Here is a 27152-nt window from a genome sequence, read left to right on the forward strand (position 1 = left end):
GGTTCCCCGCTGTGATGTCTAGAAATGTCCAGAAAAGATTCCAGTGTACTGAAGGAGGCCCTTGGATAAGCATCATTCACTAAGCTATATTAAATAGTGCAAATAATAAGAACAAACTATTCAATTAATAAAATTCATGATAGCATACTTGAGCAAATATTTTCATTAGAGGTAAAAAGAATTGACTATGGATGAGTTGATGGAGGATCAAACCTAAAAGTTACCTTTAAAATATTAAAGAAGTATCCAAGGGGAAAAAAATTGAAGGGTGGCTGGCTATAAAGGTGTTAAATGAATAGGCTTTAGGTGTCTTAAATTTAGTTAATTAATAATATGAGAATTGTAATTTTTAGAATGTTTATTTTAATAATTAAATGAATTCATCCAATAGTTTATTTCAGATCCCATCTATGACATGAAGATTTCACTAGCCCAAGGCTTGTTATAAATGCAGTGTTCTCAAATATCACCTTGAATAATGTCAAAGCTAAATTAGGGAGTCAGTGGCAGCACTCATTCAGCAAATATCCCTAAGGTGTAGAGTGTCAAAACTGAATTTATAGAATCTCATTACAGCACTATGTCATCTTATGCATTTCTTTTTCATCTTTGGAGAATCCCTGGCTTTTATTAATAATAGACAAGAGATATCAAGAATCAGTAATGACTTATAAGCCCCTGTGACCTGGGGCTTAGTGATGGGCATTAAATGAATTAATGCATATTAAAAGCTTATTGCAGTGTTTGACACTCTAGGGTCTGAGGATTAGCTACAATTATTGTGTTTGCTCTATCATTGTTATGCACAGAACTGACGTAGGCTAGAGAGTAATCAAAGATGAGTTTCACACATCAGCCCTCAGTAGCTTTGTGTGAATGATCACAGGGTGGCTTGGAAGACTTAATGGAAGAGAATGTGAAAGCTCTGCTTTGTCACTTTACCAGTGTAATGCTATGCTTTCTGCACAAACTACACAGATTTACTCAAATTTTTGTCACTGGGATACCATGTTTTAACTTCCCATCTGAATATTCCCACCTTACAAAACATTGTGGATTTCATGAAACAGACTTTACCACAAAAAGGAGAAAATTATAAACTAAAAGCCTAATTTCCTAATTAATCCCTCTCAAAATGCTGATTCATTTGACTAGTTACATTTATTTTTAAGTGCCTTAAAAAATAACAACTAAGGAGAATGTTCTGAAAATGTAAAATAATTTCTTGACTTAGTCAGTCTTTGAGTTGAATTGGGATATAGATGTTTTTCCTGACAAGAGTTTCCTGGGGTTATACATGTTTTTATAGCTATGAACCATCACTGAAAACTGTCCAAACTCTAACAAAAAACAGAATGTGCCAACTGCCTATAGGATAAATTAAAGAATATGCAAATGCCTGAAATTTGAACTAAATATTTACACGAAAAAGAAATGCTGCAAAAAACAATTCTCAAACATTGGAAACCTATGTTAACTCTCTCAATTTATACTTGAACAAATTAGAACTAAAAATAGTTAAGTTTCTTTCTTAATTTCACATCAGTAAGACTGATTTTCTCTCCATTAAAGTCTTCTTAAATCTTGGAGACATAAAATAGTTATTCCACTAAAATGTAGAAGCCGCTGAAGACTACTTTGATAAGCTTACTGTTCCAGGATATCTCATCCTCCTTCTAGTGTTACTTCCTCAATATATTGAGCATTCTTGACATTTTAAAAAAGCTTTGCTATAGTATTTCTGTAAATGAATCTAATGATTCCTTGGCTCCATGACACATCTACTATATTAGACACTTGAAGACAAGAACCAATATTCTGCGTTTTAACAGCATACCTGGTTGCATTTGCAAGCCAAAGACTCAAAGCCATTGCTTTGGAATTTAAGAGACACAGTCACATTAACTTTTCATTTAATTTTCATCACAAGTAAAGGAGACAATTTTTATGAACCTTAAAATATGGAGGAGGATATTCAGTTTCAGAATGGCTTATTTCCAGTGTGAGGAAGGGAAATTTGGTTACCTGGATCAAATCTTTTGCTTTAGTTGCTGCCCAGTGCTTGCTGTGAGTGGATGAAGAATGCATAATCATGTTTTTGTTTCATTTTTCATAACTCTTTCTATATTCTTTAGGAATTAAATGGAAAATGATGGGACTAGCTAATGAGAGCCACCCCCAAGAGTTTATCCTACTAGGATTTGCAGACCACCCTTGGCTGGAGCTTCCTCTGTTCGTTCTTCTTCTCATAACATACCCTATGGCCATGACTGGAAACATCTCCATCATCCTGGTGTCTAGGTTAGAACCCCATCTACACAGCCCCATGTACTTCTTCCTCACCAACCTCTCCTTTTTGGACATGTGCTACACCACAAGCATTGTCCCCCAGATGCTGTTTAACCTGGGCAGCTCTAGGAAGACCATCAGCTATGTGGGGTGTGCAGTTCAGCTCTATTTCTTCCACATGATGGGAGGATCGGAGTGTCTCCTCTTGGCTGTTATGTCCTTGGATCGCTATGTGGCCATCTGCCGGCCTCTCCATTACACCCTCATCATGAATCAGCGCTTATGCAACCTGTTAGCATCCATTGTGTGGTTGAGTGGATTGACCTATGCTGTCTCAGAAACTTCTGCTACACTACGGTTGCCACTTTGTGGTCTCAACAAGCTGGATCATTTGTTGTGTGAGATTCCCATTCTCATAAAGAATGCCTGTGGTGAAAAGAGTGCTAATGAGCTCACACTCTCAGTGGTTTGCATTTTTATGTTAGCTGTTCCTCTGTGTTTAATTCTCACTTCCTATGCTTGTATTGGACATGCTGTATTTAAGATGAAATCTTCTGAGGGAAGGAAAAAGGCCTTTGGGACTTGCTCTTCACATCTCATTGTTGTTTTCTTGTTTTATGGTCCCGCCATCAGCATGTACCTTCAGCCCCCCTCATCCATCTCAAAAGACCAGCCCAAGTTCATGGCTCTCTTCTATGGAGTGGTGACTCCTACACTCAACCCCTTTATCTACACACTCAGGAATAAGGATGTGAAGGGGGCAGTGGGAAGCCTGGTGAGGAGGATTTTCAGTTCCAAGTGACAGTGGTGGACATCAAAGGAAATCTTTTAACACTAGAATAGGTATAAACCATGGTTTCTCTAATAACTCATTTCCTGTCTCAAAATTCCCAAAATCCCATATGAGATGTTCCTCTTACAAAATGCTTCATGTTTTTTATATTCTTGATAATAGTTTTAGGCAAGGATAACACTGATCTATGCTGTACCAGTATGAACACTTTGTATGTGAAAGTATATTAAAATAGTTCTGTTCTGGATAGTACATCATTAAATACCAACTATGTTAAATGGTATAATTTATTGATAATATAAATTATAATATAAATTCATTATTTCAAGCTAACTGTCACGAAGTAACATGGCAAACATTTACCTATGTATTTCTTATCACAGAGTCAGCTGACATACATTTAATCACTTTCTGTAAGCTCAGCCCATGACTAAATGTGCAGCATTGCTGTAGTGCACATTCATTATGAAAAACTATTAGCTTTATGGAAATCATGAATATTTGCATCCATCAGCTTCAATTTTGTAGATACTAATACTTCTCTGACAATGTATTGTTATTGTTTTAAATGTATGCTGTTTTTTTGTTTTTTTAATGTTACATTACATTTTTTTAATGTTACATTAAAAAAATATGAGGTCCCCATATACCCCCCACTACCCCTCACCCCACTCCTTCCATAACAACAACCTCCTCCATCATCATGGGATAGTCATTGCACTTGGTGAATACATTTCTGAGCACTGCTACACCACATGGTCAATGGTCCATGTTATAGTGTACACTCTCCCCCAGTCTATCCAGTGGGCCATGGAAGGACATGCAATGTCCCGTAACTGTCCCTGCAGTACCACCCAGGTCAACTCCAAGTCCTGAAAATGCCCCCACATCACATCTCTTCTTCCCACTCCCTACCCTCACCAGCTACCATGGCCACTTTCTCCACATCAATGCTACATTTTCTTCAATTACTAATCACAATAGTTCATGAATAGAGTATCAGTAAGTCCACTCTAATCCTTATTTTATTCCTCCATTCTGTGAGTCCTGAAATGGTTATGTCCACTCCACATCTTTATCAAGAGGGGGCTTAGATTCTATATGTTTTTATGTTTTTAATCAAAGAATCTATTGTGAAATATTGAACTGAATAAATTAAAGAAAAAAGTTTTTATAAATTTATTAATGATTCTTTTAAATGTCATAAGCATGAATCTTGTGAATCACTGAGAGAACGAAGAAGTGAGATTAACAATAAACCACAACCTGGAATATATGGATTAAACAGGAATGCCTTTTAAATTGTGCAAGGATAAGTATGAGAAAGAAATGTCTATTTACGGACTGAAATATAATTTGATTCCTTCAATAAATAATGAGTATCTTTTTTTTAAAGATTTATTTTATTTATTTCTCTCACCTTCCCCCCCCCCCAATTGTCTGTTCTTTGTGTCCATTTGCTGTGTGTTCTTGTTTTTGTCTGCTTCTGTTGTTGTCAGTGGCACTGGAATCTGTGTTTCTTTTTGTTGTGTCATCTTGCTGTGTCAGTTCTCTGTGTATGCGGTGCCATTCTTGGACAGGCTGAACTTTCTTTCATGCTGGGTGGCTCTCCTAACGGGGTGCACTCTTTGCATGTGGGGCTCCCCTATGTAGGGGACACTCCTGTGTGGCATGGCACTTCTTGCGTGCATCAGCACTGTGCATTGGACTGACCTACAGGTCAAGGGGGCCTGGGGTTTGATCTGCGGATCTTCCATGTAGTAGACGGATGCCCTATCTATTGGGCCAAGTCAAGTGTTGAATGTGCTAACATTTATTTTTGGAACTCACACCCAAAATTTAAATCCTTGTTATAATATCAGTTGCAATTTGTAAGAATAACTTAATGGGTTCATATTTTATTTGTTGTGAATTACTATGGTGAGAATTCAACATGAGTTTGTGTAGTGGAGAAAAGAACCTTGTAAGAAAAGGAATACATCTGGATTTTTTTCTGGCTTGTCTTCTGACATGATTAAAATCTAAGCAAATTATTGGAAGGAGAATTATGTTATCCTCAATAAGAATCAACTGCACCTGAATTTACCCTTTGAAAAATGTAAATCATCTGGTTCTAGTTCTGTTATTGAGACAATGGACCTTGTTATATTTCATTCAACGTTGGATGAATACCTGAAAATATTAATCCTTTTTGGATGACATTGATATCTCAGTGATTTCATATATACTCTGTGTGATGTTTAGGCTAATATGTCAACTTGGCCAGGTAATTGTCCTCAGTTGTTTGGTCAAGCAAGCACTGGGCTCAATGTAATACAAGGACATTTATGGAATTTAGTCACCAGTGAGTTTACTGCATAGATAACTGATTATGTCTCCACTAACCAAGAAGATTCCCATCAAGAATGAATGACTCTTAATCCAATCAGTTGAATATCTTAAAAGGGGAGTTGATTTCTACATTCAGAGAGAATTTCCCAGCTCATCTCTGGACAAGGAACATCTCATGGAAACTCATCAAGGACCTTCATTGGACTTTAATTGGAGCTTCTGGTTTGCAGCCTGCTTGAGCAACCTGGACTTGTCCATTCCCACAGTCATGTGAGAGACTCTAGCAACATCTTGTACTATTGACAAATATTTCCTGTTGATTATATTTCCCTAGAAAAACCTAACTAATAAACTGAGTTTTAATTATTTTATATAGACAATTAGGGGACTGATCTAAATAATCACTGATGTTTCACCACATTTTACACATAAGGAAGCAAGGAATCCATTACATTAAAAGTTCTTTAAATCTACATCCCATTTCTCTTCATTTTCAAACACCACATTGTATAAATGAACTTCCATGCCATCCTCAGTACATACTATAATATTTTCCATTTTCTGAATTCTTTTCCAACTTTATTTCTACACTTTATTTGTTTATTTGTACTTTCAAGAATGCCTGCCTCTATATTCCTCTTATTTATGTCTTCCTTAAAATAAATTGTAATATAATATAGGATTCAATAATGTTAAGTATAAGCTTCAACGACATGATACTAGGAAAGAAAAGGAAAACTAATAGCATCCAAAATAAGGAGGAATTAAGATTATTTTTGAGGAGAAACTGATAAAAATTGGCCTTGAATATTTAAGTAAGAGGATATACAGGCAATATATTACTCACGGAAGGAAAACCTTATACAAAGGGATAAATGAGCAAGACCACTCACAAATATTGGAAAGTTGTCATTAGTTATGAATGTGTTAGAAACTTAGTATTTGTGATCTTATTTCATCTTTCAAATATCTGTCAAGGTAAGTGTTATACACAATGGCTAGATATTGAACTTGTGGCTCATTGATTCTTTTTTTTCCATTGATTCTGAAGCTTAAATTAACTTAAGTCAGAACTGAGATGTGGAAATTTTTCAATTTCCAAAAATCCATTATTTTAACCCTGTATTTGCAAAAAGAGATGTAAATTTAAGACTGTGCATTCAAAATGATGAATAATGCATTATGTTGAAGGTAAAGATTACATAAAGACAATATTTAAAGTGGAGAGTGGATATATGTTGAAGCAGAACCAGGGACTAGGCATAGGAAAATATTTTTAAGTGTGCATTTCCATAAGTGAGGATGCATAGGAATTTGATAACTGAAATTATATAAGGCTTAAATTTTATTAAGACTATATTTGGCAAAGTGAAAAATGGTTTCGAGTAAGAAATCACTGGAAATTACCAAGTTCACTATAATAATCTATGCAACAGGAAATGAGGCCCTAAACTAAGAAAAGACTGCTTCAAATATATAGGAGAAAAGTGTGACCCATTGATATAAGAGGTTGATTTGGAAATTCATTGAATATTAATCCTCTGGCAAAGAGATGGGCCAAAGATAATGGTAACATTTTTAAGTCTATAAGACTGAAGAAGTGTTCCTTTTACCATGGAATTTAATATCAAAAAGTAGATTATGAACCAAACTTTACAAGACTCTAGGAAACCTGGAATCAATTTCCAAAGAAGATATAATAAAAAGCTTCATAATTTCTATAAGAAGAAATGGACTTCAATTGCAAAAAATCTCTTGGTTGGTTTGGATCAAAGAAGATTGTACTAATATGAAGAATAAAAATGATTTGCAGTTGTCTCTTTGGAAACATCAAAGCACCCAACAATTTACAATGATATTATATTTGTTTAGGATAAAATTTTAAACATAAATTACATGAATATAGTATGTGATATATGTTTTAACAAGAATGAACACTGGAAATTGGAGGTTGCCCAATAGTAGTTTAGGCACGATTGAAACCTAGGTTTTATAATCAAAATTATTGAGGTAATATCAAAGTAAAATAGAATACATCTTTTTAAATTGTATAATTTAAGTTCTTCATGCATTTATAACCATTAAACCAACACCACAATCAAGATTGATAATATTTCCATCCCTCCCCTCAGAATTCTTCATGCCTGTTTGCAATCTATGATTCCATCCAACCTGTGACTCAGATTTCACATCTATTTTTGTCACTATAGACTCATGTGAATTTTCTCAAATTTTACACCTGTGGAATCATACAGTGTGCATTCTTTGAGGTCTAGCTTTTTCACTGATCAAAAGGATTTGGGGGTTATCCATAATGTTGCTGGTATGGGTAATATGTTCCTTTTTTTCTGTAGTATGTCCCATTATTTAGATATATTATATTTATTCCATTTCATCTGTTGAAAGACACTTGGTTTGTTTCATGGGTTTGGACTATTTTTAATAATGATGCTATGAAAATTCAGGTTCAAGTGTTCATGTGAGCAAATGCTTTCATTGTCTACAGTAAATACTTGGACTTGAATGCCTGGGTCATAGAGTGGGTACATGTTTAACCTTTAAACACCAATTTTCTCTCCATGATGGTGCTGTAATTTTACATTCTTATCAGGCTTGTACCAGTCGGCTCCATATCATTCAAAATTAAGGTGATTTTTTTTTTCTCTAACTACCTTCAGAAAGTAAAAGTGATTTGAAAAGTCAAAGAGATTTGAAGAAGAATGGCATCACTCAGAACTTTAAACATATTTATATAACCTGTCATTCAATCAAAATGGGCCAAGCACATAAAAGCAAGACCAAGAGATATAATAAAATGTATAATAAAAACCAACCCACAGATGAGCCCTTTGTTAAAGGTGCCAGATATTGACATTTTTTAATTACTGGGATTTTTAACTTTCAAGAAAAACATGACAACAGAAGAAGCAAATTTATTTTTAAGCAAGTGAGCTTAATTCTCTACCAACTCATGCTGGAAAATATGCCAAGAGTCAATGCCATTACATCTGGATTTTGATAAAAGAAAGAGCTTTAGTGCAATGTTAATAGGCATGAAGACAGGAGCTACTGGTTCAAGTCTGTCTCTGGCACTGACCAAGAGGTCCTTGAAAACTTGAAAATGTTGGCTGCAGTAAGTGAAAGTGACTGAAAAAGAGGGTGTAAGTCTCTTAGCTAACCTTCAATAACAAGTCATTGGAACTTGGTTTGAATTGTAAGGATTGTCTCAGATCTGAATTTGGCAGTGATAATCAGAAGAGTGTGAAGAAAACATGAGAGTTAAATCCTGCATGGATATAACTAGAATAGAGAGTATGAATATATAACCTCAGGAGAAAATGTGAATTGAAATATGCAGACCAGATTAAACCATCATTAAATAGATATGTATTGAATCCTACTCTGTGGGAAGCACTGTGACAATCCACTGCTTGTGTTTGACTCATATATGGTCAATATTTTGGAACTGGTACTTTGCTTTAGCAAAGAAATATCACAAAGAAATCAAATATTATTTAATCCTCCTTCCATTAGCATCATTCACTAGCCATTAAGTTGCTAAAACAGAAAACTACTCCAAGAAGAAAACCAATTTAATCAATTGCCTTTCAGTACCATTGGATCTAGGTTTTTGTTTGTTTATTTGTTTTTTGAACCACTGGATCTAAATATCCATATGAAATGAAACTTATTTAAACTTGACTTTATAAAAATAAACTTGTGAACTGACATTTTTCAAATGTATCTACCTGTTTGTGTTTTTTTGCAAACATTTTTACTGTATTATTGAACATATTTAATTGTATTTTTTGAAGATACATAGATCATAAAAAATGTTACATTAAAAAATATAAAAGGCTCCCACATACCCAACTTCCTACCCCCACTCCTCCTACACCAACCACTTAAATACATCTAATAGATACATACCTTAGAAACAATATAGAACAATGAGCATGTCTCAGAATACTCAGACCTTAAAATTCTATTAAATTCCTTTAGTGCCAAATCTTTTGTATGTAAAACATAATATAAAGTAAATTAAAATGTTCCTTCTAAACCATTCCCAGTTAGTATGGGACTTAAATATATGCATAAACCTGTGCTATCAATTTATTTTAATTTTATTCAGATGTCCGTCAAAGGTTAGATGGGGCTTACATCTTCTTAATAAATAATGATTATTGTAAAATCTAAAAAAAACTCAAGGTGGCAATAATGCATTGTGTTCAGTATGGGAGACTGTAGATGCCCTAAGAATTCTGTCCCACAGAGTAACTCAGAAGAGCTTCTCAGTCCCCTAATATAAATATTTCAGTGATTCCTCTAGTAAATTCTTCTTTTCTACAAGTGGGATTGGGAGACATAGATGTGTTACTAAATACTGAGCTATCAAATTCTGAAAAATCAAAGACAGCTCCTACCCTAATCTCTTCTGACTCCTAAAAACAAATGCAGGTTGGCTGAACTTATGGAGAACTGCTATCTTCTTATAGGGATAAACAGTTTTAAAATGAGGAAAAATCATATAAAATCTCCAATATGTGTAGCTATACAAAAGTCAAGAAAAGAGTGAGGAATTGTTCCAGATTGTAGAATAAACTAACATTACTACTAAGGACAACCCATGATCTTGGATTAGATGCTTTTACTTAAAGAATTATTATCAGAAAATGGTGGAAAATTGAATAAGGACTATGGGTTAAATTAACATGCAAATGTTAATTTCCAGATTTTAGTGATATATATATAAATGAGAATGTCCTTATTGCAGGAAAAACACACAGAAAGTGTTCAGGTGTGATGAGAGACATCATGTTAGCTTTTTACTCTCAAATGGTTCAGGAAAAAAAATTAACTTCTTTATACTGTTTTCTTAAATAAATTAAAAAAAGATATAAAGCCACTCTGAAGAGATTTCAACCCCCAAAAATGAGACAATTTGAGTATAAGTAAGAGTAATGGTTGAAATGCAATGAATAACCTTAAATTTGGGGGTTTTTAATGACACTGAAAAGAAACTCAAAATAAACTTTAGAGGGATTTAGTACAATAAGTGATTATTTTGAAATCTGATAAATAGTGGCAAAAAAATTTCCTAAATTCCTTTTCAGAAGCGAAACCTGGACTCATCCCATCCTCCTCTCCACAAGGGCACCAGGTGGAAGCCTGGTTCGCACTCTACATGGAGGAAATGGAAAATGGAATAACTCCATTCTTCCCCTGTCAAGGGTACCAGGTGGGAGCATGGTTCCTAAACTACATCTCGGAAGTGGAATCTGAAATCACTTCATCCTCCTGCCCTCGAGGACACCAGATAGGTACATGGTTCCAAAATTATATCTTGGATGTGCAACCTGATATCACCCCATCGTCCTGTCCTCAAACACACTAGGTGAGAGTGTGGTTCTTAAACTATATCTCAGAAGTGGAAACAGTAATCACTCCATTCTCCTGGGCTCAAAGGCACCAGGGGTGAGCGTGGTTTCTAAACTACTTTTTGGAAATGTAACCTGCAATCACTCCATCCATTTCCCCTCAAGGGTACCAAGTGGGAACTTGGTTTCTAAACTACTTTCCTGAAGTGTAACCTCGAATCACTCCATCCTTTTTCAACTCAAGGACACCAGGTGGGAGCATTATATCTCTTTGAAGTGCCACCTGGAATCATTCAATTCTCCTGCCCTCAAGGGTACTGCGTGGGTGTGTGGTTCCTAAATTACCTCTCAGAAATGCATCTTGGGATCATTCAATCCTCCTGCCCTGAAGGTCTTGGGGTGGGATCTTGGTTCCTAAACAACATCTTTGGTTGTACAACCTGAAATCACTCAGTCCTCCTTTCCTAAAACACAACAGATGGAAGCCTAGGTCCTAAACTACCACTTGGAAGAGCTAACTGGAACCACTCCATCCTACTTCCCTCAAGGGTACGGTGGGAATGTGGTCCCTACATTATACCTCAAAAGTGTAATAGGGAATCACTCTATCGTCCTCCTAACATGGGCACTAAGTGCGTGCATACTTCCTTAACTAGATCAAGGAAATGGCACCTGGAATCGCCCCTTCTTCCTCTCCCCATGGTCAACAGATGAGAGTGTTTCCTAAAGTACATAAAGGAAGTGAAACCTGGAATCACTCCATCCTTCTCCTCCCATGGGCACTAGGTGGTAGTGATGTGGGCTATGGGTGGGAGGCTCTTTGTCTCTTCAGAGATAACCTAAACTATTTGTGACTTGTGGGTGTGGGATGATAAAAGGCTGCAGTCCTGCCCTTGGTAAGCAGGAAACAGTTTAACAATGCAAGGTCTATAAACTTTAAGTATTCAGGGGAAATGCAAACCAAACATGCTAAAAGCTTATCGAATGCCTGAGGTCCATGCTAAAAGCTTACCTAAGATGTGGAAATATATGCTAATTCAAGCCTATTGAGAACTGAAACAAAAGGACCACTTGGCCTTTCCTCTTTGTATGAAAGGGACTCAAAAATCTTGTTCGGGGCTCAGGATTGAAACAAAAAGCTCCCGAGTCTGGCCAGCCATCAATAAACCATTTTTCCTTCTCAAAATCATTCCTGAGTCCTGGCCTCTCTATACGCAAATAATTGAACCTCTCTCAAATTCTACAGCAGTAGCATGTTTCCTGAACTCCAGCCAGGAATGGAGAGCAGAAAACCTGCCACCTTCCTTCTCCTGCTCATCCCCAGGAACCATGTGGGAGTGTGTCTCCTAAATTACATCCAGCAAGTGAAACCTGGAATCACCTCACCCTCTTCGCCAAGGGTACCAGGTGCAAGCCTTGTTGCTAAATTACATCTAGGAAGGGGAAGCTTAAATCACCCCATTCTAATCCCACCACTTGCACCAGGTGGGTGAGAGGCTCCTAAAGTACTACCAGGATGTGGAACATTAAATCACCCCAAACACCTCCCCCCAAGGTCACCAGTTGGGAAAATGTTTCCTAACTACATCTCGGAAGTGGACTGTGGAAACACCCCATCTTTCTCCCCCAAAGGGCACCCAGTAGGAGCATGTTTCCTTTACTACATGGTGGAAGTGGCCCCTGGTATCACCCCATCCTCCTCCCGAAAGGGCAACATGTGAGGTCATGTTTCCTTAATTACACCTAGGATAAGAGACTTGGAATCATTACATCCTCTTCCCACCAAGGTCACCACGTGCAAGTGAGGTTCCTAAACCATCCAGGAAGGGAAAGCTGAAATCACCCTAACCTCTTCCCACCATGGGCACTAGATCAGAACAAGGTTCTTGAATACAACCAAGAAGTGGAACCTGGAATTACAGCATTTTCATCCACCCAAGGAAATCAGAGGAGTACATTTGTAAACTACATCCAGGATGTAGATCCTGGAATCACCCAGTTGACCTCACTCCAGGGGAACCAGGTGAGACCATGCTTCCTTAATTACATCCCGGAAGTGGAATCTGGAATCATCCCATACTCCTCCCTCTACAGGCCCCAGGAGGAAGCATGTTTCCCTAACTAGGTCAAAAAGTGGAACCTAAATTCACTCCTTTCTATCACAGTGTCAGCAGGTGTGAGTGGCGTTCCTGAATTACATCAAGAAGTGAAACCTGGAATCATGTTATCCTCTTCCCAAGGACACCAGGTGGTATTGTGTTTCCAGAAATATGTCAGGAAGTGGAACATGGAATCACCCCCAAACTCCTCTCTCCACAGTCACTAGGGGGGAGACTATTTCCTAAATTGCATCCAGAAAGTGAAACCTGGAATCACCCTATACTCTTCCTCTGACCTGCACCAGGTGGGAGTGTCTTTCCAGAACTACTTCCAGGAGTTGGAACCTGGAATCACTCAATCCTCCTTACCCCCAATCCAGGAACCAGGTGGGAGCAAATTTCCTGAATTACATGCTGAAACTGCAAACTGGAATCAATCCATCCTCCTCCCCATGGGCACCAGGTGAGAGCCTCTCTCCTAAACTACATCCAGGAAGCGGAACCTGAATCACCCCCTCCTCCTCGCCTTAAAGGCACCAGATGTGAACGTGGTTCCTAAACTACATCCAGGAATGAGAAGCTGGAATCACCTCATCCTGATCCCACAAATCACATCAGATGGGGGCAAGATTCTTAAACTATACTCAGGAAGAGGAGCATGGAATCACCCCAAGCTCCTCCCCCAATGCCACCAGTAGGAAAAATGTTTCCTAACTGTATCTCAGAAGTAACCCTGGAATCACCCCAACCTCCTATCCAAAAGGCAACAAGTGAGGTCGTGTTTCCTAAATTACACCTGGGTTAAGATACCTGGATTCACTCCATCCTCCTCCCCTCAAGGGCAGTAGGTGTGACCAGTCCCCTAAATTACATCCAGGAAGTAAAACATGGTATCAAACCATCCTCCTCCCCACTCTCACCAGGTGGGAGCATGAATCCCAAACTACATACAGAAAGTGGAGCATGGAATCACCCTATTCTCTTCCTCCCAAGGACAGCAGGTGGGAGTGTGTTTCCTCTACAGACCTCCAGGAACTTGAACCTGTTATCTCTCCATCCTTCTTCAACCAGTTGCACCAGGTAGGACCATTTCATAAACCACGTGAAGAAAGTGGAACTTGGATTCACTTCATCCTCCTTCTCCAATAAGCACCAGCTAGGAGGGTGTCTCCTAAACAAAAATCAGGAATTGGAACCTCAAATCACCCCATCGTCCTATCCTGATTGGTACCAGGTGGGAGCCACTTTCTAAAACTATATTTGGAAGTGGAAACTGGAGTCACCCGTTCCTGCTCCCTACCCCAGCCTACCCCGGGTACCAAGTGAGACCATGTTTCCTAAATTACATCTAGGAATTGGAATGTGGCAGCAACATGACCTCTTCCCCATGGACACCAGGTTGGAGTGTGTCTTCTAAACTACGTCCAGTATGTGGAGCCTGGAATTACTCCATCCTCCTCCCACAACAGGCACCAAGATGGGGCATGTTTCCTAAACTACAAATAGGAAATGAAACATGGAATCACCCCAACCTCCTTTCCCAAAGGTCACTAGATGCAAGCCTGTTTCCTAAATTACACCCATGAAGTGCAAACTGGATTCAACCCATCCTCTTCCCCATGGGCACCAGGTGGGAGCGTGTCCCCTAAACTACATCCAGGAAGAGGAACATGGAACCCTCTGATCCTCCTCTCCCCATGGTTACGGGTGGGTGCCTATACCCTAAACTACACCCAGGAAGTGGAAACTGGAACCACCCCCTCCTCTTACCCCTAAGGGCAACAGGTGTGAGCATGGTTCCTAAACTACATCCAGGAAGGACAAGATGGAATCACACCATCCTGATCTCACATTCACACCAACTAGGTGTGAGGTTCCTAAACTACACTGAGAAAGTGGAATATGGAATCACCACAACCTCCTACCTCCCAAGGTCACCAGTTGGGAACGTGTTTCCTAAACATATTTGGGAAATGGGTACAGGAATCACCCAATTCTTCTCCCCCAAGGGCACCACATGAGGTTGTGTTTCCCAAATTACACCTGGGATATGAAACCTGGAATTATTCTTCCTCCTCCCCCAAAGGGTACTGGGTGCAAGCGGGATTCCTAAACAAAATTCAGGAAGCAGAAGTTGATATCACCCCATCTTCCTCCCATCAGGGGCATCAGGTGGGAGCAAGGTTCCTAAATTACAACCAGGAAGTGGAACCTGGAGTCACCCTATCCTCCTCAGCCTTGGGAACCAGGTGAGAGCATGTTTCCTAAATTACATCCAGGAAGCATAACCTGGAATCAATGCATCCTCCTCTCCATGGGCACCAGGTGGAAGCATGCCTCCTAGATTACATCCAGAAAGTGGGGCCTGGAATCACCCTAACTTACTTCCCCAACAGGCATTAGGTGAGAGCATGTTTCCTAACTACAGACAGGAAATGGAATATGGAGTCACCCCAATCTCCTCCAGCCAAGGTCACCAGTTGGGGACATGTTTCCTAACTACAGCTGGGAAGTGGAACCTGGAATCACCCCAACCTCCCTCCCCCATGGGCATGAGGCGAGGGTGGTTTCCTAAACTACAGCCAGAAAGCCAAACATGGTGTCCCCAGGGGCACTTGGTGGGTGCGTGCTTTCTTAACTAGATCCAGGAAATGGTACCTGGAATCACCCGTTCTTCCTCCCCTAATGGCCAACAGGTGTGAGTGTTTTCAGAACTACATCGAGGTAGTGAAACCAGGAATGACTCCATCCTCCTCCTCCCAACGGGGAGGTTCCTGGAACCTGGAATTACCCCATCCTCTTCCCCTGACTGGCACCAGATGGGAGCATCATTCCAAAACTATATCCAGGGGTTGGAACCTAGAATCACCCAATCCTCCTAACCTCACCCTGGGAACCATTTGGGAGTGTATTTCCTAAATTACATCCAGGAAGTGAAACTTGGGGTCAACAAGACCTCCTACCCATGGGGCCCAGGTTGGGATATATCTCCTAAACTACATCCAGGGTGAGGAACTTAGAATCACCCATCATCCTCTCCCCAGAAACACTAGGTGGGTGCCTTTTTCCTAAACTATATCCAAGAAGTAGAACCTAGACTCAACCCATCCTCCTCTCCCCACAGACACTAGGTGAGTGTGTGCTTCCTTAACTAGATCAAGGAAATGAAACCTGAAATCAACCTGTCATCCTCCCCATGGACAAGAGTTGGGAGCATGTCTCCTAAACTACATCTAGGAGGTGGAGCCTGGAATCCCCCATCATACTACCACCATGGGCACCAGGTGAAATTGTTTCCTAAACTACAGTCAGTAAGTGGAATCTGGAATAATCCCTTCTTCCTCCCCCATTTTTTAGCATGTGTGAGTGTGTTTCCTGAATTACATCAAGGAAGTGAAACCTGGAATCACTCCATTGTCCTCTTTCCATGGGCAAAAGGTGGAAGTGTGTTTCCTAAACTACATTCAGGAATGAGAATCTGGAATCATGCCATTCTCTTCCTCCCAAGGGCACCACTTTGTAGTGTTTTTAATAAACTAAATCCAGGTACCTGAAATAACCCCATCCTCTTCCCCCACTAGCACTAGGTGGGAGCAAATTTCCTAAACTAGATCTAGGAAATGGATCTTGAGTTTATCCCAGTCTCCTCCCCCCACTGGCACCAGGTGGGTGCGTCTTTCCAGAACTACATTCAGGAGTTGGAATGTGAAATCACCCAATCCTCCTTCCCCCAAGCCCCGGGAAACAGATAGGAGCATGTTGCATAAATTACATCCAGGAAGTAAAACCTAGAATCAACCCATGCTCGTCCCCACCCACACCAGGTGGAAGTGTGTCTCATCAATTACCTCCAGGAAGTGGAACATGGAATCCTCCCATTCTCCACTCCCCACAGTCACCAGTTGGGAGCCTATTTCCTAAACTACATCCAGGAACAGGAAGCTGGAATCACACCATCCTGGTTTTACCACTCATACCATGTGTGTGCAAGGTTCCTAAACTATACCAAGGAAGTGGAACATGGAATCACCAAACCTCCTACCCCCAAGGTCACTAGTTGGGAACATGTTTCCTAACTACAACTTAGAATTGGACTCTGGAGTAACCCCATCCTTCTCCCCCAAGGGCAACTCGTGTAGTCGTATTTCCTCAGTTACACCTGGGATATGAATCCTGAAATCACTCTTCCTCCTCTCCACAAGGGCACCAGGTGTGAGCATGGTTCCTAAACTAAATCCAGGAAGCAGAAGCTGGAATCATCTTATCCTCTTCCCACCAGAGGCACCAGGTGGGAGTGAGGTGTGGTGAAACAGACTACCTCTCTAAGAGCCTACAGCTCAACAGCTCAGCTGAGACAGCTAATCCTGGCTGCCAGAAAAGCCTAGAGTTTACAGGTGCCATCATAGGAAGCCTGTTAAGTCATGTAGTACCAGGGAAAATTTATTGAGTACACAAACGGATGAAAACAACTGGAACATTTGGAACATAGCCTGCTTGAAACACACAATGAGACATTTAATCATAAGATATACTAGGTTAGATGTACATATGAATAACCAGGAAAATAAATTCGTCAGTTATGATTTCATTGTTAATTCTCCATCAAGGTTAGAATCAAGAGAAATGTATGCTAGAAAAGAACTAATAAAGAAAGCTTATTCATTAAACATACACCTGCCATGTATGCATGTACTTTCTTGATGCATCTGAGTCTTGCTGGACAGAACTCTACCCACTTCTGAACCACAGCATTGAAGTCTCTAAACTACAGTCAGGAAATGGAACATAAAAATCAACTGATCTTCCTCCCCCTGGGAACGAGATGAGGAATTCGAACATGGAATGAACTAAGTCTCTTCACACAAGGACAGCAGCAGGGAGCATGCCTCATGAACTATTGTGATTAGTAATCGAAGAAAATGAGGCATTGGTGTGGAGAAAGTGGCCATGGTGGCTGCTGGGGGTTGGGAGTGGGAGGAAGAGATGTGATGTGGGGGTGATTTTGGGACTTGCAGTTGTCCTGAGTGGTGCTGCAGGGACAGTTACCGGACATTGTATATCTTCCCATGGCCCACTGGGTGAAATGTGGGAGAGTGTGGGCTATGATGTGGACCACTGACCATGAGGTGCAGCAGTGCTCAGAGATGTATTCACCAAGTGCACTGAATGTCTTACGATGATTGAGGAGGTTGTTATGGGAGGAGGAGTGGGGTGAGGGGGGTGGGGGGTATATGGGGACCTCATATTTTTTGAATGTAACATTAAAAAAAAATAAAGACAAAAAAAGAAAAAAAAAACTTAAAAAAGGAAAATATATATATAAAAAATTAGGACACGAGAAAAAAAAAAAAAGTGGAGCCTGAAATCACCACACCCTTCTTGCCCCATGGTCCCCAGTTGGGAATGTCTTCCCTAAACTACATCCAGGGAGTGAAACATGGAATCACCCCAACTTAATTCCCCTACAGGCATCAGGTGGGAGTGTGCTGCATTCAGCTCACAATAGGTTGGCTCGAAGAGAAGGCAATGCAGAAATAAAGGTAGAGATACAAGAGGGGAGACAAACCTGGGACCAGGGGACTCACAACTTCTGGAACTGAGAGCCTCAACCCTAGTTTTCCCATTGCACTTATTGGGAAACTCCTAAGCAGCTGTTTGCTATCTGAACTGCAACATCCTTTACAATAACAGGGAACAACTGCAACATCTAACAACTGTAACATTTAACAGATGTAACATTTACAATAACAAACAGGTAAGCCAGTTTCCCACAACAGTAGTGTGTTTCCTAAATACAGACAGGAAGTAGAACATGGAATCACTCCAAATGCCTCCCCCCAAGGTCATCAGTTGAGAACTTGTTTCCTAACTACATCCAGGAAGTGTAACCTGGAACCCCCAATTGTACTATGCCCATGGGCAAAAGATGGGAGCATGTTTCCTAATTATATACAGAGAGTGTAACTTGGGCTCATTCCATCCTACTCTCCCCATGGGCACTAGGAGGTTGTGTGCTTCCTTAACTAGATCCAGGAAGTGGAACCTGGAAGCACCCCTTCTTCTTCCTGACATGGTCAGCAGGTGTGAGTGTGTTCCCTGAACAACATCAAGGAAGAGAAACCTGGAATTACTCCATCCTTCTCCCATGAAAACCAGGTTGGAGCTTGTTTCCTAAACTACAGCCAGGATTCACCCTATCCTGCTCTCACCACAGGCACCAGGAGGAAACTTGATTCCTAAACTACATACAGGAAGTGGAGCCTGGAACCAAACCTCATTCTGCCAAGGGTACCAGATCAGAGCATATTTCTTACTACAGCCAGGAAGTGGAACCTGCTATCCACCAATCCTCCTTCAACCAATTGCAAAAGGTGGACATATCCTAAACTACAGCCAGTAAGTGGAATGTGAATTCACCCCATTTCTCCTACTCACACTAGCACCAAGAGGGAGTGTGTTTCCTAAACTATAGTCAGGAAGTGGATATTGGTATCACCCCCATCATATGCCCCCCAAGAGCACGAGGTGGGAGCAAATATCCTTAACAAAAACCAGGTAATGGAACCTCGAGTCACCCCATTCTCCTCCACCCATGGGAACCTGAGGAAGCACATTTCTGAACTACATCCAGGAAGTAGAAACTAGGAGCACATGATCCTCCTTCCACCTGGTAACCAGGTGAAAGTGTTTTTCTTAAATTACATCCAAGAATATAAGTGTTGGTGGAATACTTGGCCCAGTGGTTAGGGCATCCGTCTACCACATGGGAGGTCTGCAGTTCAAACCCCAGGCCTCCTTGTCCTGTGTGCAGCTGGCCCATGCACAGTGCTGATGCTCTTGCTCACAAGAGTGCCATGCCACACAGGGGTGTCCCCCACTTAGGGGAGCCCCACGCACAAGGAGTGTGACCCGTAAGGAGAGCCGCCCAGTGCAAAAGAAAGTTCAGGCTGCCTAGGAATGGCGTCACCCACACAGAGAGCTGACACAAGATGACACAGCAAAAAGAAACACAGATTCCCATGCCACTGAGAACAACAGAATTGGACAAAGAAAACACAGCAAAATAGACGCAGAGAACAGACAACCAGGGTGAGGGGGGAGGGGAGAGAAATAAATAAATAAATCTTTAAAAAAAAGAATATAAGTGTTGTAGAGGATGTGCAGGATTAGGAAGACTCATCCACTGCAGGAGGGAATGCAGAAGGATCAAGCCATTCTGGCGGACAGTTCAGTGGTTCCTCAAAAAACTAGCTATAGATTTGCCATATGACCAGCAATTCCACTGCGGGGTATATACACAGAAAAACTGAAAACAAGGACACAAACCAATGCATGTACACAAATGTTCATAGCAGTGTTATTCACTATTGCCAGAAGATGGAATCCATCCAAATTCTCATCAACAGATGGATGGATTAACAAAATGTGGTATATACATACAATGGAATACTACTCAGCTGTCAGAAAGGATACAGTACTAATACATGGGATCATATAGATGAATCTTGAGGATCTTATGCTGAGTGAAGCAAGCCAGGCATTGAAGGACAAATAATAAATGACCTTTCTGATATGAATTAGGCAAATCAAGCTGTCTCAGAGAGCTGGAGACTGGATGAAAGGCTCATAGGAAATTGGGGGAATAGGAAGGTTTTGAGCTGATGCCTCCATCGACGAAATCTATGATAATCAGAGGTAAGTAGTTGTGCAGTGAAGAGATATGATGGGGCATAGGCTTAATATTGGGTGGGGCTTTTTGGGCTTGAAGGAGGCTAGGGATGGGAGGATGGGTCAGATGGTCCTTGGAATTGGGGGGAATCCACGGGGGAGCAGGAGAACATGGGAGATTGTCAGGTATGTGGTTGAAACTATAATGTTGAGAAAAATCTCTGGAAAATAGAATAAGGAAGGGTTACTTTTTTAAGGGGCTTGACAGGGGGTATCTGGCACACGGTTCACCTGGGGCACACTTCTAGGGAGTGCATGAGTGCTCATCTGTCATAATGTGCTAAATCATTGGTTGGAGACCCATATAATGAGCAGGAAGATGTTGTACCCCCAACCTGGATCCTGGGGAGTCCTGATGTTCCCAAACAAAGGGAAGGGTGTCTCTTGAGAGCATTGATGGCTCCCAATTGGGGAAGACAGATTAGTGTGTCAGGCACTCAGCATTGTTGCGAGCGTCTATACATCTGGTCCTTCAAGCAGTGAAGCTTGGTTGACACTGTAGGCTCTGAAAGAAGGGAGAGAGAGGAATAGAATAGATGGAAGATGGGGTAATTGGGGGTAATGGAAGTGTTCCACAAGATCATGCAATAATGGATCGAGGCCATGTTAAATTTTACCAAAAATTTATAAAAGTGTATAGTCTACAATGTAAATCATAATGTAAACCATAATGCAACTGAAAACTTAGAAAAGTTTACAGTTTAAAATATAAACCACAATGTAAACCATAGTGGTACCATAATTAGTAGCTGTTTCAATATCTGTACATCAGTTATAGCAAATATAACATCCACATGTAAAATATCATTGCTGGGGAAGGGACAAAAGGGATTGATGTTTGGTATTTGGGAGTCTCCTATATTGTATACGTGGCTTTACTGTGATCTAAAACTTTTTTAAAGATAAAATTAAAAATTAAAGAAAGGATGTATACCAAGGAAGGAATGGAAGAGATTGCTTTGACACTATACATACAGCGCAACACCTATTACTGTGATGAAAGGTAAAACATCAAAAAGATTTAGGATATTTTTCATTTTTAATATCCCAATTTGACAATATATTAGGCTTCATTTTTTGAAGAAGTTTGGATCACAGAGGGGTTCAACTATGGAAGGGGAGGAGCACTAGTATGGGGGGGGGGTGTTTACGGGGGAATCCATGGTTGGGAGAGAGTTCTCCAGGGCATGCATATAGGGTATATAAATGTTTGGATATTCATTGCTTATTGTTTTAGTAGGTAGAGTTATACATGACTGCTGAGACCAGTTCAGCAATAGGTTTGCATGAAGGGCAGGTGATGCAGAAATGAAGAAATAAAAGGTCAGGAAGAAGACACAAGAAAGAAAATAAAGAAGGGACCACGGGACTCAACAGATTCTGGGACTGAGAGCCTTGACCCTAGTTTCCACATCGTTATTTATTAGAAAGTACAAAGCAGTAGTTATCTATGTTTACTTTCAAGGCTGCTTGTTATTAAAGCTGTAGCCCCTACAATGCTAGGGTGCAGGCCATAACAAAGTTCAAACGTCTCCACATGCAAGCAATTTTTGTGCTGACCAGACAGCGTTCATTGTAGTGAAGGCCATTGTTCCTAAGCCCACACTTCTTATCTTCATTAAGGAAATGTTTCAATTTCAAGCCAGGTTCCCACATTCAAATTCAAGCTAATTTCCCACACATGACAACTGAGAGAGTGGTGAGTTCCTAGCCATGGGAACTCTGCCGCATTGCACAATGGAACAGCAACAATCTCCCACATGCAAGGGCAACTGGAGGAGCATATTTCTAAACTACATACAGGGAGTAGATCAGTGAATCACCCAATCCTCCTGTCTCCATGGAAACCAGGTGGGACCGTGTTTCCTAAATTACATCCCAGAAGTGAAATCTGGAATCACATCAGGAATTGGAAACTTTCAATTTCCCCACCCTTTGCCCACCATGGGCACAAGGTGGTAGCGTAATTCCTAAACTTCATCTACATCTCAGAAGTGCAACCTGGGATCACTCTATCCTCCTTTTCTTCAAGGACGACAGGTGGGAGCGAGGTTCCTTAACTAAATCTCAGAATGAAATCTGTAATCGACCCAAACCATCTGCCCTCAAGGGCACCAGGTGGGAGCATGGTTTCTAAAGGGCTTCTCAGAAGGGCAACATGAATTCACCCCACCCTGTCCCCCTCAGGGTTCCCAGTTGGCAACATGGTTCCTAAGCCACATCTCAGAAGTGCAACCTGGAATCAGTACCATCCGACTCTCCTAAAGGACACCAGTTTGGATGATGCTTTCTAAATTACACCTCAGCAGTACAACCTGGAATCACTCCATCCTTATCTCACCAAATGTGAGTTTGGTTCCTAAATTATTTCTCAGAAGTGCAACCTGGAATCACTCCATCCTCCTCCCCTCAAGGGTACGAGATGGTAGCCTGGTTCCTAAACCACTTCTTTGAAGTGCAACCTGCAATCACTCCATCTGCCTCCCCTGAAGGGCACCAGTTGGGATTATGGTTCCTAAACTACACCTCAGAAATGCAACCTATAATTACTCTGTCCACCTCAATTCAAAGGCAACAGGTGTGAGTGTGGTTCCTAAAATACATCGCTGAAATGGAAGCTGGATTCATTCCATCCTTCGCCTCTCAAGGGGACCAGATGGGATCATGGTTCCTAAACTACATCTGAGAAGTGCAACCTGGAATCACTACAGCCTCCTACCCTCTAGGGCATGGGGTGGGAGCGTTGTTTCTAAACTACATCTCTGAAGTGAAACCTGGAATCATTCAATCCTTCTCTCCTCAAGGGCACCAGGTGGCAGCATGGTTTCTAAACTACATCCTGGAAATTAAACCTGGAATCACCTCAAACTCCTCATCCCATGGGCACCACCTGGTAGCCTTTTTCCTGAACTACATCCAGGAAGGGGGACCTGGAGTCATATCATCCTCCTCCTTTATGGACATTACATTGCAGTGTGTTTCCTAAACTACATAAGGAGTTCAACCCTGGAATCAACCCATCCACCTTTCCCCACTTGCATCAGTTGGGAGCATATTTCCTAAATTACATCCAGGAAGTGGAACTTGGAATCACCCCATTCTGTTTCACACATGGGCATCAGGTGGGAGCGTGTTTCCTAAACTGTATGCAGGATGTGGAAAAAGGAATGAACTCATTCTCCTCCCCTGACACCAGGATGGAGCATATCACCTAAACTACATCAGGATATGGGGACTAGAATCAACCCATCCTAACTACATCCAGGAAGTGCAACCTGAAATCATCCCACCCTATTCCCACAATGAGCACTAAGATGGAGCATGTTTCCTAAACTACAGTCAGAAAGTGGAAAATAGAATCATACCATCCTCCTCTCCCAACACTCACCAGGTTGGAAACTGTTTCCTAAATTATATAGAGGAAGTGAAACATGGAATCAACTCATCCTCCTCCCCATGGGCACTAGGTGGGAGCATGTCTCCTAAACAGCCAAGTGGAGCCTGGAATCATCCTATACTCCTCCCCCCAAAGGGACCAGGTGGAAGAGTATTTCCTATACTACATCCAGGGAGGGGAACTTATTATCCATCCATCATCTTTCAACCAATTGCTCCAGGTGGGAGGTTTTCCTAAACTACACCAAGATGTGGAATGTGGATTCACCCCATCTTCCTTCTCCCATGAGCACCAGGTGGGAGTTGGTATCCTAAACTATATCCAGGAAATGGAACCTGAAATTATCCCATCACATGCCCCCCACAAGCACCATGTGGGAATGTGTCTCCTAAAGGAAAATTTGGAAGTGGATCTTGAATCACCCTGTTCTCCTCCACCCACAGGAACCAGATGACGCATAATCATAAGCTACTTCCAGGAAATACAAACTGGAATCACCCCATCCTCCTCCTCCCGTTAGCAGCAGGTGGGAGTGTTGTTCCAAAATTCTATCTAGGAGGTAGAACCCAGAATCACTAGATCCTCCTCCTCACCCGCAGGAACCGGGTGAGTGCGTGTTTCCTAAATTACATCCAGGAATTTGAAAGTGGAATCAAAGCGACCTCCTCCCGATTGGCACCAGGTTGGAGCATGTCTCCTCAACTACACTGAAGATATGGAGCATGGAATAAACCCATAGTCTTTCCGCCAAAGGCACCAAGATGACCTTGTTTCCTAAACTACATCCAGGAAGTGGAATCTGGAATCAGCCCATCCTCCTCCCACAACAGGCACCAAGATGAAGTATGTTTCCTAAAGTACAGCCACGAAGTGGTACATGAAATCACCTCTTCCTCCTCTCCCAACGGTCAACAGGTGAAAGCCTCTTTCATAAATTACATCCAGGGAGTTAGACCTACAGTAAAACTGTATTCCTCACCATGGGCACCAGGTGAGGGCATGTATCCTAAACTACATCCAGGAAGTAGAGCCTGGAATCACCCACATGGGCTCCCACATGGGCACCAGCTGAGAGTGTGTTTCCTAAACAACAGTCAGAAAGTGGAACCTCGTCTTAAATTCCACCCCTGCAGACATCGGCTCACATCCTTCCTCCACACTCCAATTTCCTGTAAGCCTATCGTTATAAAAGGGGGGCAAGGGGTGGCCTTTGGGTGGGGCTTTGCGGGTTTGAGGGTGGCTGGGGAGGGACGGATGGGTAACGTTGCCCAAAAGTGGGGGGAGGGAGGGGTAGCATACGAACACAGGAGAGGGTCAGGTGTTGGTGGAGAGTAAAATGCTGAGAAAATCATATCAAAATATAATAAAGAGGGTTACCTGTTTAGAATGCTCGGAGGGGAGGGTCTGATGTAGGACGGGCTCCTGGGGAATGTCTAAATGCTCATTCTGCCAGAGTGGGTGACACCATGGGGTAGAAACCCACGTAGTGAGAGTGGGGGAGGACTAATGCCATCAAATAGAGGGAACTGTATCCCTCGAGAGAAAGGGTGGCTCCCAGGGCATTGGGGCAGTTGAGCAAGTTAGGCCCTGAACACTATTCCATCTATATCTGGAAGTGGCTCCTCAGGAAACGGAGGTTGGCTGTCACTGTGGGCACCAAGGTGGAAGGGAAAATGGACATTAAATGTGTGGAACCAAGGTAAATGGGGGGTAAGAGAGGAGTTTCTTGAGAGTACACAAGGATGGATATAAAACATGTAATATTACACCATAACATATAGGAGATAACAGACTGATAATGTAAACCATAATGTAAAACATAGGATAACTAAGAATGTAAAAAACTGTGTATCCTAAAGTATGCACCATAATGTAAGCACAGATGTCACCTTGTTAGAAAGCTAGTGTCTCAGACTCTGTACATCACGTTAAGTAAATATGATGTGAATAGGGTGTAAGAGTAGCACTGTGGAAGGGAAAAGGTTTTGTGGTGGATGTATGGGAGTGCTGTATATTATATATATGCATTGCTGTAGTCTAGGGCTCCTGTGAAGAGAAGCTGAATAATTAGGGGGGAAAAAAAAAAAGAAAAAGATAGGATGTAGAATTTTTTCCAAGTAAACACGTGTTCTTTATCTAACCTTTAAACCCATCGCTATATGCCATTCCCTAGTAAGGGACCCTGACATTATATTGGGCTTCAAATTTCGGGGAGTTCTGGAACACAGAGTGTTTCAACAATGGCAATGGAGGGATACTGGTATGGGATGCCATTGACAGGTGATATATGGCTGATAGGGAGCTGTACAGAACATATGTCCAGGGTGCATGGTAATGTTTGGATATACTCATAGTGGTAACAATTAAAAACCACAGCAGGGGGGGTATTGGGTTCCTGGCCAGTGGTGCTCTGTCGTGGTCCCTAGGGGAGCAGTGACAGTCTCCCAGGTGCAGCGGCGGGGACCGGGAGGGAGTGCGGGTTCAACAGTGAGCCCCTGATGCTAATGACTATGCTTGTGAGCTGATAAGCCTAAAATAAGAACAAGGCCTAGAGCAACATTGTGCCTGGGAATTTCCTCCTGTCAGCCTTCATGTTACTCAAATGTGGCCAGTCTCGAAGCCAAACTCAGCATGTAAATGCAATGCCTTCCCCCCAGCGTGGGACATGACACCCGGGGATGAGCCTCCCTGGCAACGAGGGACCACTATCAACTACCAACTGATGATGCAACTGGAAAATGACCTTATACGGGAGGTTCAATGCGGATCAGCAGAATATCCATGTCTACATAAAATACCATGACTTTAAAATGCTGTTTGACCTAAAGTAAGGGGAAATGGAAAGGAGAAATCAGTTTATATGGCTATGAGTTTCTAAAAAAGAGTCTGGAGGCTGGCAGAAGGATTGCCCTTATGCACAACTGAGCAGAGTCAGAGAGACAGATAAAGCAGATGCAACCCCCAGATATTGGTTCCTTTGAGGGCTAAAGAGACCCATGGGAGTTATGGTCATGGCCGATGGGGTTAACTACCAGGGCAGATGGCCCCTCTTTGGAAATGGTGTTTATGTGTGATGAATCTGGACTCAGATGGGATCTCCCTTCATAAGACTTTCATGCTAATGTGCTGGAGGTGCA

General features: G+C 41.5%; 1 protein-coding gene across 1 annotated transcript; it reads left to right on the top strand.

Moving 5' to 3' along the window:
• The first annotated feature begins 2152 nt into the window (after window positions 1–2152).
• On the top strand, window positions 2153–3091 carry LOC101427231 (olfactory receptor 2B11-like). The gene has a single exon (XM_004453180.3). The coding sequence runs from the start codon at window positions 2153–2155 to the stop codon at window positions 3089–3091; it is 939 nt and encodes a 312-aa protein (XP_004453237.3).
• The last annotated feature ends 24061 nt before the right edge of the window (window positions 3092–27152 follow it).

This window comes from Dasypus novemcinctus, chromosome 22 (assembly GCF_030445035.2).
Source record: "Dasypus novemcinctus isolate mDasNov1 chromosome 22, mDasNov1.1.hap2, whole genome shotgun sequence".
NCBI classification, from domain to species: domain Eukaryota; kingdom Metazoa; phylum Chordata; class Mammalia; order Cingulata; family Dasypodidae; genus Dasypus; species Dasypus novemcinctus.